The 19,664-nt window shown below is 40.1% G+C and overlaps 2 protein-coding genes across 4 annotated transcripts in view; one reads left to right on the forward strand and one right to left on the reverse strand.

Annotated features, from left to right (window-relative positions):
• Position 1: 1 nt before the first annotated feature.
• RPS27A (ribosomal protein S27a) lies at positions 2-3,245 on the reverse strand. Its single transcript, XM_028103960.2, has 6 exons — positions 3,191-3,245; positions 3,028-3,092; positions 2,456-2,510; positions 2,168-2,253; positions 1,668-1,799; positions 2-1,088 (listed from the first exon to the last, which is right to left on the reverse strand). The coding sequence occupies exons 2-6, from the start codon at positions 3,073-3,075 to the stop codon at positions 939-941; spliced, it is 471 nt and encodes a 156-aa protein (XP_027959761.1). The 5' UTR covers positions 3,076-3,092; positions 3,191-3,245; the 3' UTR covers positions 2-938.
• A 338-nt stretch (positions 3,246-3,583) lies between these two features.
• Positions 3,584-19,664, forward strand: part of CLHC1 (clathrin heavy chain linker domain containing 1) — a 37,138-nt gene continuing 21,057 nt past the window's right edge. For 2 of the 3 annotated variants that reach the window (XM_028104059.2, XM_028104058.2), the window contains exons 1-7: positions 3,584-3,666; positions 10,016-10,275; positions 14,376-14,563; positions 16,627-16,760; positions 18,694-18,895; positions 19,007-19,119; positions 19,500-19,593. In XM_028104059.2, the coding sequence (XP_027959860.1) occupies positions 10,099-10,275; positions 14,376-14,563; positions 16,627-16,760; positions 18,694-18,895; positions 19,007-19,119; positions 19,500-19,593 (908 nt within the window). In that variant the 5' untranslated portion in view covers positions 3,584-3,666; positions 10,016-10,098. Of the gene's footprint in view, positions 3,667-10,015; positions 10,276-14,375; positions 14,564-15,035; positions 15,117-16,626; positions 16,761-18,693; positions 18,896-19,006; positions 19,120-19,499; positions 19,594-19,664 lie in introns of those variants that run through there. The other variant, XM_028104060.2, reaches the window with a different exon arrangement.

Consider the following 19,664-nt stretch of genomic DNA (forward strand, 5'->3'; position numbering starts at 1 on the left):
CTTGCTTTATTACAGAGCAACTAGTTTTGCTTTATTGAAGGTAAGAATTCACCACATCTGGTCAAAAAAGACCCTAGTAGTTATTCCAAGTGTTAACATGGGTAACTTGTCAAAATGCTCCAAAAATAGGAAACCTTATTTAAGCGTGCCTCCAAGTAGAAATCCTCGAAAGAATATGGTAAAAGGGTATTGGCATGCCACTGAATGTAATAATCAGTTCATGGTAAACTTCATGTTTTAATTGAGTGACATCAAGATAAGCAAACCTCCCTGAATTTAGCTCACAGGCAAAATATGGTGCCAAATACTGCTCAAAACTATTTCTCAATGTTGACAGCACTAGTGAACAAAGTGTTTAAAATTCCAAGATTTCATGCTCAACATTGAAGAATGTTCCCTTGTACTATAGACAGCATATATCCCCAGCCAAACCACCCAGGGACTCAGAATAATATTTAATTGACTACTGAAAGCTTGGCTTTTACATTTATTATGCATGAAACAAATGGGTCACAGACTTTGTTTAGGCAAGCTGTAACACCAGTTCATACAAATCAGTGTTTCTCTAAATGGGGGTCAAGGGGCAGGTCCCCCCTTCCATACCATCCCAGGGATCATTTGGCAAGTCTGGATATACCTAGTGGTGAGAATGGGTGGTGTGCTACTGGCATCAGGTGTGTAGAGACCATGATGCACATGATAGCCCCCACAACAAAGAATTATCTAGTCCAAAATTTCAATAGTGCGGACATAAAAAACTAACAGAAACAAACTGGCTTATATCTAGTTGATATTAAATACAATCTTAATTTTTCTGCCAAAGTATATGTAGTTTATCAAAATGCTGTGACCAATGGATACTTAAAACCACTCTAAGTCACTGGAATAAAATGCAACAAAATGTTAGTTCATGTCTTTTATTATTAACCCATATACAATTACTTGTCTTCTGGTTTGTTGAAGCAGTAAGTCAGACAACATTTGCCACAATAATGTCTGTCGAAGTGGCTAGCCATGAAAACTCCAGCACCACACTCATCTGAAGGGCACTCCCGACGAAGGCGACTGATTTTGCCATTCTCATCCACCTATAAAGTACAAACCTGCTGTTAAGATAATTTTACAACATACTCAAGTCTAAGTTAAGGGACTCAAAAATATTTAACTACTTTAAAATCACAAAACAGTGTAGTTTTTTGTATTTAAAAACCAAAGCACTCCCAAATCCTCACTAGTAATTAGTACAACAAAATAGTTCAGAGCCCACAAAAGTCTAGCCCTGCAAGTGGTGACAAAGTTAAGACCTAAACCCAGATCTGACTTCAAAATCAGAACTCAGTTTGGAATAAGCAGCTAAAAGTGAACCTCATCATATGAAGCTTGATCCAATACCAAAAAGAAAAGAAAACTTTAAAAGAACATTTGAGAGCGCCTGGGTGGCTCAGTTGGTTAAGCAACTGCCTTTGGCTCAGATCGAGTCCTGCATCGGGCTCCCTGCTCAGCAGGGAGTCTGCTTCTCCCTCTGACCCTCTTCCCTCTCATGCTTTCTCTCATTCTCTCAAATAAATAAATAAAATCTTAAAAAAAAAAAAAGAACGTTTGACACCAGAGATGCAAACAAAATTTATTAATCAACAGATAAAAACATTTTTATTAAGTTGGCTCACCTTATAGTATTTCAGGACGGCCAGTTTAACCTTCTTTCTCTTATGCTTATTCTTCTTGGGAGTGGTGTAAGACTTCTTCTTCCTTTTCTTAGCACCACCACGAAGTCTCAACACAAGATGAAGAGTGGACTCCTGTTAAAGGAAGAGGATGAAACAGGCTTTAAAATAATTACATTTAATGCTCATATTCCATTAAGGGGCAACTGGCTTCATGCACTTTCTAACTGGATGTGCTAAGTACACAATACCACAGATAAGGAAGTTTTGGGGGGGTTAACTACTTGTTTATAGGAAGATTTAAGAACATACTAAGTCACACCATGGGATGCAATCTACACAATCCAGAATGTGAGAAACTATAGCAGTGTTTCTGAAATGTTAATGCTGGAGTCATCTAGGAATCTGCTGCTAATCTGTTATTCTTCCCCACTTTTGTGTGTTGATCAAAACTTACAAAATAAGATTTACATTTAAAGGACTGCTCTTTCCTCCAAACAGACCTTTTGAATGTTGTAGTCAGACAAAGTGCGTCCATCTTCCAGTTGCTTGCCAGCAAAGATCAGTCTCTGCTGATCAGGAGGAATTCCTAAAAGCAGGCGTAGAAAATTATTCCACACATGTGAAGAGCACCCCTGGATGGCCCCATGCTCACAAACATTTGTTACTATTTTAAAAGCATTTCACTTTGTCAATCCGACCTCTTCCCACCCCACCAAAAGCAGGTATGTCCAGTAGTTAGGCTGGCTCCAGTACAGGTCAATTTCTCTGAACTAGAAAGTATTACTTGCCTTCCTTATCCTGAATCTTGGCCTTTACATTTTCTATTGTATCCGAGGGTTCAACCTATGAGTTTAAAAATGAAAATGTATCGATAACACAGTAAGAAACTAGAATAAACGCCTAATTCAATTTGCAAGTTAGCACAGAACCAAGCCGGTGGAAGGGCTGGAGCCTACCCAGCAGAGCTGACCACTCACCCGGAGGGCAGGCAACCGCCCCAGGACTGCCGCCGCCGAGCACACTTCCTGAGCCCAACCAAGGGCGGACGGCGGCGGCTGCGCCACACGCGCTCGCGCCCAGCGATGAGAGCGCCTCCTTCCTCCCCGCCCCCCCCCCCCCCCCCCCGCCAGCGCAGGCCTCCTGCCTTGGCCACCTGGACAGAACTACTGAAGAGGTGATAGCTCACACTTCAGGCATCGAAAGCCAGCCCTAGGCCCCTACTCAGCCAACAACTAATTCAGAGCCAGTTTTCAGAACCCAGACTCATAAACATATTCTGCGGCAGAAAGCGGCACGGGTCCCTGACTCCACTTCAGGCCCTTATTCCGGCCTTGACTTCCTCACGCCACCTAGCCCGTACCTCGAGAGTGATGGTCTTCCCCGTAAGGGTTTTCACGAAAATCTGCATCTTGGCGGCGGTTCCACCTGAAGTTGAGGAAAAGGAAGAGAGGGGTCAAAAGTGGGAACATAAGGGGGCGCCCGGTAGGCCACTGGCCGGAGAGAGGCCAAGAACACACACTCACCACAGATGGCGGATCGGAAAAGAAAGCAACGCGCCGGCTCACGGGGTTTCCCCGCGCCCCCGCCAGAGGCCCCACGTCTTAGCCGACCACGTCAAATGCCGGACTGCTGTCACAGAGGCTGTCTAACCACATGCCGGACTGGGGCATGAAACTCATTCCTCCTCCCTGGCCTGAACTTGTTTCTCATTTTAACCCTCAGAATGCTCTCGAAATAGTAGATTTAAACAAATGAAAAATGGCTTTAAAAGGTTTTTCCCATACAAGCCACGTGGCTAGGAGGGTCTTTAAAAGGGGGTGCGGTTGAGGGGGGTCCTTATTGAGGAAAAAGGAGGAAAAAGAACTGTCTTCTGGGAATTGTAGTTCTTCATTGTTTTCTTTTAGTTAGGACTACTCGTCCCAGGATGCAGTTCCACACCTCCGGTTCCCTAGTAACTGTCTCCAAGCCTTGGAGTCAGTGTTTGGAGAAAGGGGTTCAGGTGAGGAGGGAGGATGGGAGAGGCGGAGTAATGGTTTGAGGTGGAAACGGGTCGGAAATGACTAAGAGGAAAGGTTAAGCAGGAGAAGGGTCGGGGAACGAAGGTGTCGTTCACTCACATACACAGGGGGTGAGGGGCGGAGGATCAGCGATGTGCCAGCGGATGCTTTGGCCTCCAAGAGAAGGAATTCCTGTGGCCAGCTCCAGCCAAAGATAGGTAGTATTCAAAACCTTGGGTTCATCTTTTTCTATCCTGTAGCTCCTCCCCGTCTTCAACCCCCAAATCTGTCCTAGTCTGAGGAAAGTTCTGGGCCTCGTGTAGGACTCCTTAGTGTGAAACCGTTTAATATGTTGAAAATCTCAGGAGTTTTCAAATTTTAAAATATGGGTAAGAAACCCGCGGAACGACTAGTTAGTTGTAAAATTTCCAAGTCGGGACCTTGGGAGTGGTTGTGAAGGAAGTCTTCCAAGGGGAAGAATTTGGGAGTATGTGCAGGGTTCTCGCCTAGCAAGGTGGGCCAGTTAGAAGCAAAAGGCCCCTTCTTTTGGCCTTTCTCCACTGCACAAACCACAGAATCTTTTCTAATGTGCCTTCCTAATGTCTTCTCTGTTTATCTCTCTATGCCCTCTCCTCTCTGCATCCCCAACCCCAAATTCAGGCCCTCCTTAATTTTCTCTTCGAAGATTTAATTGTCTAACTTCTCACCTGTCTTCAGTCTTTCTCCTTTTCTAACCCATCCTCACTTTGCCTCCAAAACATTCTAAAAAGTGAAGATGATTATGTCGTTGGTTTACTTCACCTTCGGGATAAAAGCCAAATTCTTTAGTATGATATTCTGCCTCTGCCTCCCTTACAGCCTATTCTGTCAAACCCATTACTCAGTTTACACTTTAATGACTGAGCTAATTGAAGTTCCTAGCTTACCTCTCTCATACTTTGGCACTCCTAAAAATCCATTTCTTCCTGGAATATTGTTCATCCCATATTCTGCCAACTTGTTTCTATCTTTACAACAAAACTCCTTCAAAGAGTTTTCTTTACTCATTGTCTCCAGTTGTCCCCTTCCATTGATTGTACGTACTCCTATTAGGTTTTTGCCCCTACCATTACAGTGGAATAGCTCCTGTGGGTCCCTAATCACCACCATGTTGCTAAATTCACTGGTCATTTAATCTTATTTGATCTGTCAGCATTTGACACAGTGGATTACTCCCGCCCTCTTTGAAACACTTTTTTTTCACCTGACTTCCAGGATATCTCTCTCACTTCTACTTTCCTGAACACTTTTTCCAGGCTGTTTTTGCTGCTTTCTCTTGATCTACCAGACCTCTAAACTTTGGAGTGCCACCCAAGGCCCAGTCCTCGGACCTCTGCTTTTTGACATTTCCTAGGTCATTTTCATTCTGTCTCATAACTCTATTTAATTAATTATTAATTTTTAAAGATTTTATTTATTTATTTGAGAGGGAGGAGCAGAGGGAAAGGGAGAAGCAGACTTCCCACTGAGCAGGGAGCCTGATGCAGGACTCCATCCCAGGACCCTGAGATCATGACCTGAGCATCAAGAGTCAGATGCTTAACTGACTGAGCCACCCAGGCGCCCCTACTTTATTTATTTTTAAATTTTATTTTAAGTGGGCTCCATGCCCAGTGTGGAGCCTGATGTGGGGCTTGAACTCATGACCCTGAGATCAAGACCTGAGCCGAGATTAAGAGTTGGACACTTAATAAACTGAGCCACCCAGGTGCCCCATCTGTCTCAACTTTTAAATACCATTTATATGCACATGACGTATAAACTTATCTCTCACTCAGACCACTCACTAGAACTCCACCCTCACATATCCATCTGACTACTCAACACCTCTCATAGGCAAGCCTGAAGTCCTGATCTCACGAAATTGCTCTTCCCATCTCTGTAAATGGCAATTCCCATCTTCTCATTGCTAAGGCCAAAAACTTTATGGTCATCCTTGACTGCTCTCTCTTATCCACGTACTTTCTTATGCACAGTGAATTCTTCTTGGCTTTATTCTCAGTATGCAGAACACTTCTCACGACCTCTACTGTAACCACCCTGATTCAAGCCACCATTATCTTTTGCCCAGATTATTGCAGTAACTTCCTAACAGTTCTTCCAGGTTTGACCCTTGTCTTCACAGAGCAGCAAGAAAGGTTCTTTGAAGATGTATGTCAGCTGTCACTCTTCTGCCCATAGCCCTCCAATGACTTCCTGTGTCACTGAGAGTGAAGCATAAATTCCTATAAGTGAGGCTGTTGCTCCAGTACTGGAACAACATGGCCATGTTCCAACCCATTGTTCCTCTTGCCAAGTCTGCCTTTTTCTAACCTGTACAAAGATGCCCCATGGGGGAGCTGGTCGTGGTCCTGCCTTCAAGGCCTCATATCCTACATGATCTGGCAGCTACCTCTCTGACCTTATCTCCTTTGTCCCTTTCTCTTCTAGCCCCACTGGCCTTCCTGCTGTTTGTCAGACGTACCCTCCTGCTTTGAGGCTTTTGCACTTGCTGCTCTGTCTGCATCCACCACTGCTCCCAGGAATCTTTAAACTACTTTTTAAAATGTCACCTTGTTGGGACGCCTGGGTGGCTCAGTCGGTTAAGCATTTGCCTTCAGCTCAGGTCATGATCCTGGAGTCCTGGGATCAAGTCCTACGTCAGGCTCCTTGCTCGGCGGCGTTCTGCTTCTCCCTCTGCCTGCCGCTCACTCTGCTTGGGCTCTCTCTGTCTCTGTCTGTCTGACAAATAAAGAAAATCTTAAAAAAAAAAAAGTTTAAAGATTTAAAAGTAAATAAAATGTCACCTTATTGTGAGGGCTTTCCTCTTTCCCAACTTAATGCCTTGCATAAAATAGCACCCTCCCACCTTCTTTCTAGTCCCCCATTCCTTGTTTTGTTTGTTTATACAACTTAGCCCCCTGTGTCATCTGTATTTATGGGTGTTGTCTGTCTTGCTGTTTGAATGTAACCTCTGAGAGGTTCTGGACTTTGTTTTGTTTGATGCTGTATCTCTAGTGTCTAGAATAGTGGCAGACACAGTAGGTGCGTGCCTCCCCCCTCCCCCAATTTATTGAATAAATAAATGCAGCACAACATAAGTATTGCCCTAGGTGTTTTTCCATTAGATGTTTTTCCTGATGTTTCCCTGCCCTCTCCCACAAACTAGTGAGGTGCCCCTCTGGGCTTTTGGAGCCCATTGTGCCCACCTCTGTCACACTGCCCTCTCTGCTCTGTAGCAATGGCTTGTTTAACTAGCCCAGTAGACTTGACTGGGAATCTCTGTGACTTGTTTTCTCTGTATCCTTTGTGTCTAATATGAATGAGTGAGTGAAAGGTCATCTGAGCTGGTTTATGTGACTCAGGCATTTTGTAGATGCTGAGAAACGGTCACTTTAGCTGTGTTCCGGTTTGAGGCACCACAAGTCATGTCTTATGAGCAGACCACATTATTGCTTATTGATTATTAATTATTAAGCATTTTTTTAAAGTACATATTCTGCTAGAAACTGTACTATTCACTGGAATGTGTATAGGTAGGGAAGGATAATGGGGAGTGAGAACATATTGGTTCCTGCCTATGGAGATAGATAGAGAATGTAAACAGAAAGTCACTATTATAGAGTGGCTGAGTGATAATACCATGATGGAGGAAGTGCACAGTACCATGGGAGAATATAGAAGTTGACCAAGTTTAAGGGAATTCAGGGCAGCTTTCCTGGAGCTGTATAAACTGAAATCTGAAAAAGGAGTAGAAGCCAAGTGAATGAGAGTGGTGATATGAGTGTTATCTTGGTCGGGGCAGGGAGTGCTGAGGATGGAGGGAGGGAATACAGAGACGGGAGAGAATTATGCAGGACTCTCAGCAAATTCATGGGAGTAGGGATGGGAGTTATGAGAAGGGCAGGGGCATGAAAAGGCTAGATTTGGACAGAGAAAGGGACTACCTGGTTCCTATAGGGCATTCATAGGCTAAGTAAAGGAACTTGGATATTATCCTAAGGTTAATAGGAGGCCACTGGCATTCAGGTGTAACCACTAAGTCTCCAGTGGTCACACCCATTCCTTCCTCCTTTGACCATTATCTTTTACTATCTGAAATTACATTATTTATAGTCTGTTTCTCCTACCAGATTATAAGTTCCAAGGAACCAAGAACTTGATCTTATTTATTACTGAATCTCTAGCTATAAAATAATGCTGGCATTTAGTAAACAATAAATATTAGTTGAATGAATGAATAAGGAAATTGATTTCTCACTTGGGAAAACTGTTGATCCATTTATGGGTTTTTACCTTATTGGAACTACTTATGTTCATTTATAAATTGGTTTTTCATTATCCAGTTCATCAACATAAAGTAAATTAGGTCTTTTAAACTTTGATAACTATTTTGGTGTCTCTCTCCTGCCTGTGACCTGTGGGCAGGATTTATAGGCCATATATGTAATTTTAAATAACCAGATATTAATTATATTGCTAAAACATGGTAAAATTGATTTAGACATTTATTCATCACAGCATTATTTATTATAGTGGAAATGTCCAACAGTGGGGGAATGATAAAGTATGGGCTCCTGGGTGGCTCAGTCGGTTAAGCAGCTGCCTGCCTTCTGCGCAGGTCATGATCTTAGTGTCCTCGCGTCAGGCTCCCTGCTCGCTCCCTGCTCGGCGGGGAGTCTGCTTCTCCTCCCACTGCCCCTCTCTCTCCTCCACCACCCAACCCCCTGCTTGTGTGTGAGCCCCACCTCTCTCAGAAAAAAAAAAAATATGGTGTATCATACCATGAAATACTACACAATCATTAGAAGTCTTTTTTTTTTTTAAGATTTTTATTTATTTGTTTGTCAGAGAGAGAGAGAGCACAAGCAGGGGGAGCAGCAGACAGAGGGAGAAGCAGGCTCCCCTCGGAGCAGGGAGCCTGACAAGGGACTCTTATCCCAGGACCCTGGGGTCATGACCTGAGTGGAAGGCAGACGCTTAACTGAGTGAGCCACTCAGGCATCCCTAGAAGTCATGATTTTGAAAACCATTCAACAACATAGAAAAGTGCTTTTTTTAAAATAAATTAATTTTATTTTATTGTGTTAGTCACCATACATTACATCATTAGTTTTTGATGTAGTGTTCCATGATTCATTGTTTGCGTATAACACCCAGCGCTCCATTCAGTACGTGCCCTCTTCAGTACCCATCACCAGGCTAACCCATCCCCCCCACCCAGAACCCTCTGTTTCTCAGCATCCATAGTCTCTCATGGTTCGTCTCCCTCTCCGATTTCCCCCCCCTTCATTTTTCCCTTCCTGCTATCTTCTTCTTTTTTAAAACATATAATGTATTATTTGTTTCAGAGGTACAGGTCTGTGATTCATCAGTCTTACACAATTCACAGCGCTCACCATAAGGAAAAGTGCTTTTAATATTAAGTGGAAAACATGAAGATACAAAGCTGAATATAGAGTGTGATCCTAATTTTTATAATTATAAAACTGGAAGGAAATATACCAAAATATTAAATAATCATTATGTTTGGATGGAGGATTGTGGATGATTTTTAGTTTTTCATTAATTTTCTTTGGTTTATATTTTCCAAATTTTATACCTGAATATGCATGGGTGGGGGAGAAGTTGGGCAGAGTTCAAATGTTTTGCCTTGCCAGACATTTTTCAGCAAGCCATGGGTTCTGTTTGATGTTAATGTGAATAGTTTTCAGGAATCCATTTCTGTATCCAACTCTAATTGGATAATGATTCTTTACTTAAAGAGCAATGGAATGTAGCTGCTTGACAGGGTGCTAGAAAAGGGCTGTTATCTTTGATATCACTGATGGATGGATTTTAGCAAAAGTTCTGACGTATTTTTAGTTAGTATGTTTATTTTAATGATAAGAATTATAATAAAGTTTATCATAAAATAAATTCATGAGTTGTTTGTAGCTCTCTTGACTATGCCTGGGCCAAGTAAGCTCATGGGTAGAGAAGTATCTGACCTTGTTTGTATCATGAGGAGGCTTCCAAACTTGGTAAATTCCGTTAGAAAGTATTGAATTAAACATAAGAAACCATCCAATCACATGACACATAGGCTTGGTTACTAAGAAAAGTGCTCTTTATTGACTGGTGTTTGGTATTTCTATCCCAGAGGTATAGCACTTGACAGTAGGTTAGACCTTTTAATTCATAGGTTGAAATATTTATCTCCGAGATTCATGGAAAATTTTTTTCCCATGACAAATACACATTTTAGACCGGTTTTAATTTATTATAAATTTATTAGAAATGACTTAATTTATCTTAAGCTTCAGATCAATTGATGGTCTTTTTTTCTTTCAGGCTTACCAAAGTTTTGGCTTTGTTGCAAAAGTTAAGTCAAGACTTAACTCTTCTCTGGTGAACAAGTGTGCAGATTGTGACAGATGTCCATCCAAGAAATGAATAAACATGCAGTTCTCCCTCCTATCATTAGTAGAAGTGACAAGGAATTTTTGGAAAGTATGCAAAAATACATAATCACAGAAACTGAAAGAGTGGGCTGTACTGAGGAAGGACCTGCTGATGAATATTACATCATATACCGAAACGTTTTTGATAAGGTATCAAAACGCTCTTAAGATGAGGGAATTTTGATGGGGTAGAAATGGTCTATCTTGACAACTAATATTCCTGCCTTAGTAACATCACTGCTTGTTTGAGCACACTTCACTTGTCAATTTTGAGAAGTTCATCCAGTGTATTGGGAAGGGATGAATGGGGAAAATAGAGTGCTGGATTTCTATCACTAGATAGTTAACGAGTGTTTCAATTGTTTTAGTTTGAGTGCAGGCTGTCAGTTTTTGAGCAACAACTTAGTTGTGCCTTCTAACATCATTTTGGCCTTCTATCTAAAAATATCTGATTTGTTAGGAGTTGGGCTGCCAAGCAGGAACCTGGTAGTTGTTGTTTTGGGTTTGTTTATGATATCATTAAAGTGTTGGCTGAGATTTGATCTAGCGTATTAAGTTGGAAACTTTGGTGAGTTAGAGGTCTCCACAGGTCCAGTAAACAAGAGGTTTGACTGGACTGAACACTGGAAATAAATGAGTTTAGAAAATGTTATGGCTTTATATAACATTTGATTTTGCTTTTTAAGGTTTTAGAAACACTTGTTTTCCTTACAAACAATTGCAGTTTCCCCTTTGGTTCTATATATATATATTTTTTTTAATCCTTACTTTTTTTAACCCCCTTGGAAGATGCCCTGGCAGTTAAATAAGTGAAATCAGCATCATTTCCTCCTTACCCAGAAGAAATAATTATCTTAAGAATTCTGTACACTCTTGGTTTCTGAGTAAAACAGCCACAGGCAAAATAGGAACACAGTCTTTTGTTTAATTTTTAAACAGTATACACTATGAATCTTATTTCTTCTCTAATTAAAAACACAGTGCATCGCTCTAAGGAAAAATGAACACAAAGTAGTGATCTATACCTACAAGTGGAATTAAGAAAATGGATGAGTATTCATAAGAGTATAAAATAAAGAAACAGTCTTTTATTTTTTTTTTAAAGATTTTATTTATTTGACAGAGAGAGACACAGTGAGAGAGGGAACACAAGCAGGTAGAGTGGGAGAGGGAGAAGCAGGCTTCCCCGCAGAGCAGGGAGCCCGATGCGGGGCTCAATCCCAGGACCCTGGGATCATGACCTGAGCCAAAGGCCCCTGCCTAACCGACTGAGCCACCCAGGCGCCCCAACAGTCTTTTCTTTTAAGTCATCTAGAAACACCATCTTTTAGAATTGGTACATTGGCAGGTTAGCTTCATTTTATATGTCATTATGATCAGTGATAATTGCTTTTGAGTCATTAAGGAATGTATTGGATGAATGTTTAAAGGCAGTGTTTTGAATGATTTCATCAATATCAAGAATTATGCTGAGACTCTACTTACCTGAAACTAGCAAAGGAAAGTTATCATAACAGTGACATGCTTATCTTTGCATGCCCAAATGCTGACACTTGACAGAAGTTTTCTTACATGAAGAGTCGTCTGCTTTAAATTAGTAGAGTTCTAGTAAAGTCATTTTGGAGGTGGTGTTGGTTAATTTAATTCTTAAAGAAAAGACATGGGAATAAATAACAGATAATATTTACATCTATATTCCTTTTCTCCCTACCTCCCAAGATTTCCATGTGCACTTTCTGTCCATTGTACATTTGTGCCTTGTAAAGAATCCTGTTCTTCAGGACTGAGAGGGTATCTGAAATAGAAATTATTTGGCACTTAGAGAAACTTTTCTAGTTTCTCAAGATGATTGGTCTTTCCATTTTCTTTTTTTTTTTTAAGATTTTATTTATTTATTTGCCAGAGAGAAAGCGTGGGAGAGAGAGAGGGGGAGAGAACAAGCAGGGGGAGCGGCAGGTAGAGGCAGAAGCAGGCTCCCTGCTGAGCAAGAAGCCCGATGTGGGACTTGATCCTAGAACCTGGGATCATGACCTGAGCCGAAGGCAGACTCTTAACCCACTGAGCTGCCCAGGCATCCCTGATCTTTCCATTTTCATGTTATGCTAGCATATTTGCTTGTTAATAAACTATTAATGACTGCTTTCTCTAATCTTCCTTCTTTCCTTGGAAGGATCTAATTAGGCAAAGATGAAAGTATTAACTTGCATCTCTGAATACTTGGAATCAGAGAACAAATACCAAATTCTCCTTAGAAACACACATAGAGGATTTTACCTAGTGAACCATGCCTGAATCAAAGCAAAGAGGACCTGAGACTCCTGTAACAAGAATTGAGGGTAGGTTATAGAAAGAGCCAAAGACTTAGTAAGCAAGGCAGACCAAAGCTAGGAAGAGTGAGCTTCTACAGAGATGGGTGAATTATGGAGGCAGCTGTCCTCTGGAAATGGCTGGTTTTTGTGCTTTTGGTAGCATGTACAAAGAGCCTATGCCCATATATAGGAGCTGAGGTGGAATGACTGCCCTTCCTCTTCTCCCCCAGACCCCTGTCCTTACCAAGTCTCTTGAGTTTAATGCAAACCTGACCCTCAGACTTGAACGACGTAGAGCCAGGAAGCCCGTGTGAAAGAGTTAAGTGGGTTGGCTGTCGGAGAATCAGGGGTCACGAGGACTGTGGCCAGATAAAGGACCCGTTCGGTCCAAAGCTCCAGCTGATTACTGCCATTAAGGAATGGGGGTTCGTGTTGGTAGATTTTTCAGTTTTCAAGAGAAATGGAAATACAGTTTTTGGTGACATTGCCTACATTTTAAAATATTTTTGTGAGTCAAGCAAAACTGGATTCTGCCTGTAGCATGCCAGGGTGCTTCCTTTACTTCTACGCATCTCCTGTGCATTCTCAGCGGTTCCCATTCGTGTTCTGAAATCTGTGTCTTCTAGCAGGTATGGGGGCTGATTGTGGTGGCACGACAAGTCTGTTTTCTCTCCGTTACGTTTCCAAACTATATTGGATTGTTGTGGCGTATCCCAGAGGCATGTGAAGTGGAGGATGGCCAGGAACAGTGGGGTATTGATTTGGAAGACTGCAGACGAATGACCTCTGTTTCATTAAAGGTTCCTGGGTGGCCGTCCTCCTGGTTTGGGTAGATGGGTAATATGGTCGTGTCAAAAAGACAACCAGTATCTCCCACTCACATATCCTCTACTGGTATTTACCACTGATCTGTAATCTGCTTGCACTCGTTCTTGATAGACCAGATCTCTTCCAGACCGGATAATTTTTTCTAGATACTGTTTAGCTAACAGAAAACCAATGGGGGATACCAGAGACTAGAGATGTAGCTGGGATAGACAGCATAATTATAGCTCTTGGAGAAAATTATGGATTGATCATATCTATTCCCTATACATATTGATCCCTTCTAAAAGCCTCGTGCAGAATTTGGAAACCATAAATTATTTATAATTTTTTGTTTTTTAATTTACTTAAAATGCTTGCTAATTATTTTTGCATGGGTAATGCATACACAAGATAGGCGAGAAGGAAGGAAGGGAGGAAGGAAAGAAGGAAGGAAGGGAGGAAAGAAAGAAAAAGAAAAAAAGAAAAAGCCAATAAAGAAGAATATACAATGGAAAGTCAGGCCTTTTTCACCTCAGACCCTGCTTCCTCTTTGCTTCTCTACAGGCACCCACTGTTTCCATTTCTTTATATTATCCTTCTAGAGATATTCTGTACTTATACACACCATTGGAAACCATGAATATGTAGAGGTTTTCTATAGTTGCACTTGATATCTTAGCAATGGAAATGCAATTGGGGAATTAAGAGTATTGATTAGCCAGTAGGAGCTGATAGGTTAGAAAAATAGAGAGGTGAGAGGAATCCAGGATTTTAAGGTCTGAATGAAGCCAGAGACTAAATTTGGAAACGGTAAGGGATGATAGGCAATTATATTTCAAAGATCTATGATTGAGATAATTAGACCTGGTATTGGTTTTAACTGACATCATATGATGTACGTGTTCATACTAAGTAGAGCAAAAATATCGAAGCTCATAGTATTGTAATGATTCACGAAGTGCGTATTCAGTAAATATTAGTTGTCTTTAATACCCTGGGTATTAAAGTTTAAGACTTCTAACTGCTCATCATGTTTCATTTAAGAGATAATCTACAATGCTGTTTGCAAGGCTTTTGTTCCATAGTCTTCTAGAAAAAAAATTCAGTACCATAGGCAGAAAAATCATGTTTCAGGTAATAGAGTATGTCACTGCATACAAATCCATTCTTACTTCAATCAAAAAAGAATATGATGCCTTTATTGAGACAAGGAAGGAAGGACAAAGAACTGCATTTTGTCTTCATGGAAAACTTAAAGCTTTGGCAGCAGAGCCCACAGCTTTGGTGTATCACAGGAAAAGAAAAATCCAACTTGAAACAAAGTAAGTATATTAGTAAGTAGCCCAAAAGGTGATAATTGTTACTTGGTTATATTACCTAGTTAGTGTAACTATAAACAGTGGCTCTTAGCCCCACAAATCCCAAGCATTGTAAATATTAAGAGATTCTCAACTAGATTTATCATAGTGAAATTGTCAAAGATAAGGAGGTCCTAAAAGTAGTTATAGAAAGAAGCAACAATTCAATACCCTTCATTCGGTGTTGTAGCATATATCAGAATTTCTTTCCTTTTTGTGGTTGAATAATATTCCATTTTATGAATATACTACATTTTTATCTAATTATCTGTTGATGGATACTTGGGTTGTTTCTACCTCTGGCTATTGTGAATAATGCCACTGTGAACATTCATGCATAAGTATCTGAGTCCCTGCTTTCAATTCTTTTGAAAGTCCATTTACTTTTTTTTTTTTTAAGATTTTATTTATTTATTTATTTAGAGAGAACGTGAGCAAGGGGAGAGGGAGAGAATGAATCTCAAACAGACTCTGCTGACTGCAGAGCCTGATATGGGCTCCATCCATTGACCCTGAGGTATGACCTGAGCCAAAATCAAGAATCGAGCACTTAACCAACTGAGCCATGCAGGCGCACCAAAAGTCTGTTTACTTTTAACATGCTCTTCTTCCACAAGCATAAGTTTTTTGGATGAAAGCCAAAGGGTATTTTATTTCCACAGTCCCCCTTTCATAAATACTGCAGGCTCTTACTCAGCCATCTGTAGGTGCCAGGAACTCTGTATAGTAATCAGATGTGGGTAGCCGTTGTCTACTGACAAACTTGTTTTTATTTTTATTTTTATTTTTTTTAAAGATTTTATTTATTTATTTGAGAGAGAGAGAATGAGAGAGAGAGAGAGAACATGAGAAGGGGGAGGGTCAGAGGGCGAAGCAGACTCCCTGCCGAGCAGGGAGCCTGATGCGGGACTCGATCCCGGGACTCCAGGATCATGACCTGAGCCGAAGGCAGTCGCTTAACCAACTGAGCCACCCAGGCGCCCCAAACTTGTTTTTAATTTACCAGAAACTGACATTTATATATCTAATTTATTTTAATCTGTTATTTTCCTCCCAGGGCCAACATATCAGTGATAAACTAGGCAGTGAACTTCAAATAATGCTTAAAAGAAATTTATATCTACCTCTTGGTCTTTAAGATCCCCATTTCTGGAATAAGACAGTTTTATCTCAAAGAGGTGCTATCCTTCTTCCAGCTCTAGGATCAAAATTACTATTGGAGGCTGAATAATGGCCTCAAAGATACCAGGTCCTAATCCTGGGAACCTGGAATTGTTACTTTATTTGGAAAAAGGATCTTTACAGATGCTACTATGTTAAGGATCTTCCCAAATAAGGAGATTATCCTGTATTATCTAGGTGGGCTTTAAATACAATCACAAGTGTTCTTTTAAAGAGGTAGAAGGAGACTTGACAGGCAGAAGCGGGGGGAAGGCAATGTAGTCATGGAGGCAGAGATTGAAGTGATGTAGCCCCAGAAGGCCTGCAGCCCCCAGAAGCTGGAGGAGGCAAGGAATAGATTCTTCCCAAGAGCTTCTAAGAGGAAGCATAGCCCTTTGATTTTGGCCCAGTGATACCGATTGTGGATTTTTGATCTCTGGAACTATAGGAGAATAAATTTCTGTTGTTTTAAGCTACCAATAAGTTTTTGGCAATTTGTTATAGCAGCCACAGGAAGCTGAAAGAACTACAAAAATAATTTTATTTGCAAAGGTAATTTTCAACTATAGGGAATAGACATAGTACTTTGTGGCCAGATTATTATGTTTAACACGTACAAATTTTCAGTAAGGTTGTGAATCGTAGTGTAAGATTTTAATGATGCTCTGAAAGAAAACTGTTCCTCACTTTTGAGGTTAGTTAACTTTTTATGGGCATTGTTTTGTAAACTTAACACCTAAGTCCATAATGGTTCAAAATGATAATTTTCCAAAATAAAGTAATGATTTAACCTGTTTTACTTTAAATCTTATGATTAAATAATTAACTAGTTGAAAGAAATATAAGAAAGACTTTCTGTTTTTCAGAATGAGGGTTATTGAAAATAATTCCTCAAAGATTCAATTGCAAATAGACAAAATGAAACAACTTAGGGCAGAATATGATGCAAAAGAAGTAAGATATCATACTTTCTCCAAAGATCCTTCAAAACCTATTCCAGGTACTGTATTTTTTTAAAATGTTTGAAAATCCAACTGTTTTCAGTTATTACCAATCATACAAATTAGTATATATATGCTGCAGTATGCATGTGTGCAAGTGTACGAGGACTTTAAGCAGACTTCACAAACAACTTTAGCTCGGGCTCCAGGTCGATACAAGGGAATGAGACAACTTCAACAACCCTGAAAGACTGAGAGAGTTCCAGACTGGCTGGATTATATAAAGTATAAGGGAGTGACTATTAAAATTTGGTTCCTGCATCAGTGTCATGTTACCTGCAAACCTGTTAGAAATGCAAATTCTGGCCCACTGCACACTTATTGTGTCAAACTCCAGGGATGGGAGTTGGGGTGGGGGTGGGGTGGAGCTCAACAGTCTTTTAGCAAGGCCTTCAGGTAGTTCTAAAGTTTGAGAATCCCTGGCATAATATATGAAAAAACTATAATGTATTAAGTTCTAGTGAATATTGTTGATTCACACTGATGTCAGCATTCACTGGTTCTTTATCTTCAGCTAAGCCACATTTTAAGAAATTGGAGTATATCGTAGAATTCGTCGGGATGTTGAGAGGTTTGTATGATGCATGGATAGAAGAATTGCAAATATTCATCTTGGAGAAAAGGGAGACTTTGAAAATAGCCAACTGTATTCAAAACTTTTAAGGATTTCCACCAGTTTTTATCCAGAGGCAGAATCAATAGGTGGAAATTTTAGGAAGTCAGATTTGGTTTCAATAGAAGAAACTACGTCTTGAAAATAACGAACTGCTCCATACCAGAGGATTTCACCTGAGGTTGGATGATCATCCTGCATTTGGTGGAAGCAGGGACTAGATTCATTTCAAATATAAAAATACGATAATAAAACTACAAATAAGGTACATATGAATAAGTAGAGAATAAGTCAAATTGATTAAATGCTGAGAGGATTCAGGGTAAGAGAATGATTAAAAGTTGAGTAGGATTAATCCAGGCGGGTTTCTGGGAGAGAATTTTGATGTATGCCATTAAAGCCAACAATTGGCCTGAATAAGGGAATCATTTCAAGTGGGTGTAAATGGGTTGTTATGAATAATGAATACAGGGGCAAGGAGGGAGAGAGGACTGAGGGCTTGGCATGTTTTATAAACTTCACACTGGAGAGAATAAACAGATTACCCTGGAGTTTGTTGTAGTAGATTAATGGAATCTTTGGTTAGAAATCTTGGGACAAAAATCCTGAATTGTTAGGCAGAAGCTCTTAGTGGTATTAACAGTGATATTTAAATGTTTGCAAGGTGTGATGGTGAGGTCATTAAAACTTTTTAAGATGCTTTCAAGATTTTACTTACTTACTTACTTAATTTGACAGAGAGAGAACACAAGCGGGCGTGGGGGCAGCAGAGGGAGAGGGAGAAGCAGGCTCCCCGCAGAGCAGGGAGCCCAATGTGGGGGTCGATCCCAGGACCCTGGGATCAAATCATGACCTGAGCCAAAGGCAGGTGCTTAACCTACTGAGCCACCTAGGTGGCCTTCAACTCTTGATTTCATCTCAGGTCCTGATCTCAGGGTCGTGAGATCAAGCCCCCTCTTGGGCTCCATGCTGAGCATGGAGCCTGCTTAAGATTCTATCTCCCCTTTCCCTTCCCCAGCTTGTGCACCCCCCTCCGTCTCTCTCTCTCAAATATAAAAAACAAAATAAAAAGCTTAAAAAAACTTTTTAAGATACTAAGTTTTGGACAATCAGCTTTCATTGATGATATGTTTAAAACTGCTACACATTTAAAATTGTGTGCCAATTCTTTTTATGTTCAGTAAGTTATAAGTTCATGCTACCAATTCTTAATTATTTCTTAACATAGCAAACTATGATCTATTTTGCTAAGACTTGCCATTTGAGCACAAGAGTCCCCAACATGGTTTCACTTTTGACCTGTTCCCTTTTCCCTGTAGGCATGACTCTCCAAGAATCTGTCAATTTAGTTGCTCTCACTAAATACCTGAAACATCTTGAAGATAAATATGCTGAAATTAAACAGGCTATGTTGAAAAAATATGTACCAGTTCAGAGAAAGGCAGAGTTAGATGAGGAAATGATTGTAACATTAAAACGGAGAGATTTAGCTGAAAATCTGAACAAAGAATTACAGTTTCGGTATGAAAGTTGATTATATACTTTTTAAGTTTGAAGCTTTTATTTGTGTTTATTCTATTACTCCACTATTTGATTTTAGCTTCAGTATATTGATTTTTTTTTTCTTTGTAGTCATCAAAGACTGCAGATTATTTCAAATGCACTTACTTCATGGGTAAAATCTGATATGAGCAGCTCATTTGAAGACTTTGTGGAGCAAATTCAGAAAACTAAAAGTTTACCTGGTAATTTATCTTTATTTTTTAATTAGCACAAATAATGGAAAACATCATTTTCCCCCCAGGAATCTAAAGAGTGAGAATTTTCCTAGCCTGAGCTTAAAGAAATAAAAAATGTACTTACTTTTGTTATGTCTCTATTACCCGATGAGCTTCTTCCTTCAACAGCTAACAGACAATTGGTAAATAGTAGATGTGGTAAGCCTAAGAGAGAATACCTAAAAATGTACCTGCAAATACGGGAGACATGAACAGGGAGGCCAGTCAGTTTAGGAAGAGGTTGGTGCTGTTAGAAACCATAGCATTAAGTTGCTGATTAATTAAACATATATATATTTATTATTTCCAAATGATTGATAATCTTAAATATCCTGTGGTGCTTTCAGTAATTATAGGTGACGAAGGCATTGTTGAAGAACTGCTTGAAGACGATCCAGGCAAGGCAAAAGAAGCTGAAATTTTGCTTTGCTACATTGAAAGGCAAATATTTTAAAAGCTTTGATTTTCCTTGTTAAAATGTTACCACATTTATTTTTTATTTAAATATTAAG

The sequence above is a fragment of the Eumetopias jubatus genome, unplaced genomic scaffold, assembly GCF_037043125.1.
Source record: "Eumetopias jubatus isolate StellerSeaLion01/CBP00866 unplaced genomic scaffold, mEumJub1_p1.0 scaffold_9, whole genome shotgun sequence".
Classification (NCBI taxonomy): Eukaryota; Metazoa; Chordata; class Mammalia; order Carnivora; family Otariidae; genus Eumetopias; species Eumetopias jubatus.

What these genes read in the sequence shown, in the direction of transcription:
- RPS27A (XM_028103960.2), bottom strand. Translation starts at nt 3,075, where the DNA reads ATGCAGATTTTCGTGAAAACCCTTACGGGGAAGACCATCACTCTCGAG. An exon ending in CAAGATTCAGGATAAGGAAG is followed by an intron (nt 2,254 to 2,455) that starts GCAAGTAATACT and finishes GCCTGCTTTTAG; the next exon opens with GAATTCCTCCTGATCAGCAG. An exon ending in CTGACTACAACATTCAAAAG is followed by an intron (nt 1,800 to 2,167) that starts GTCTGTTTGGAG and finishes TTCCTTTAACAG; the next exon opens with GAGTCCACTCTTCATCTTGT.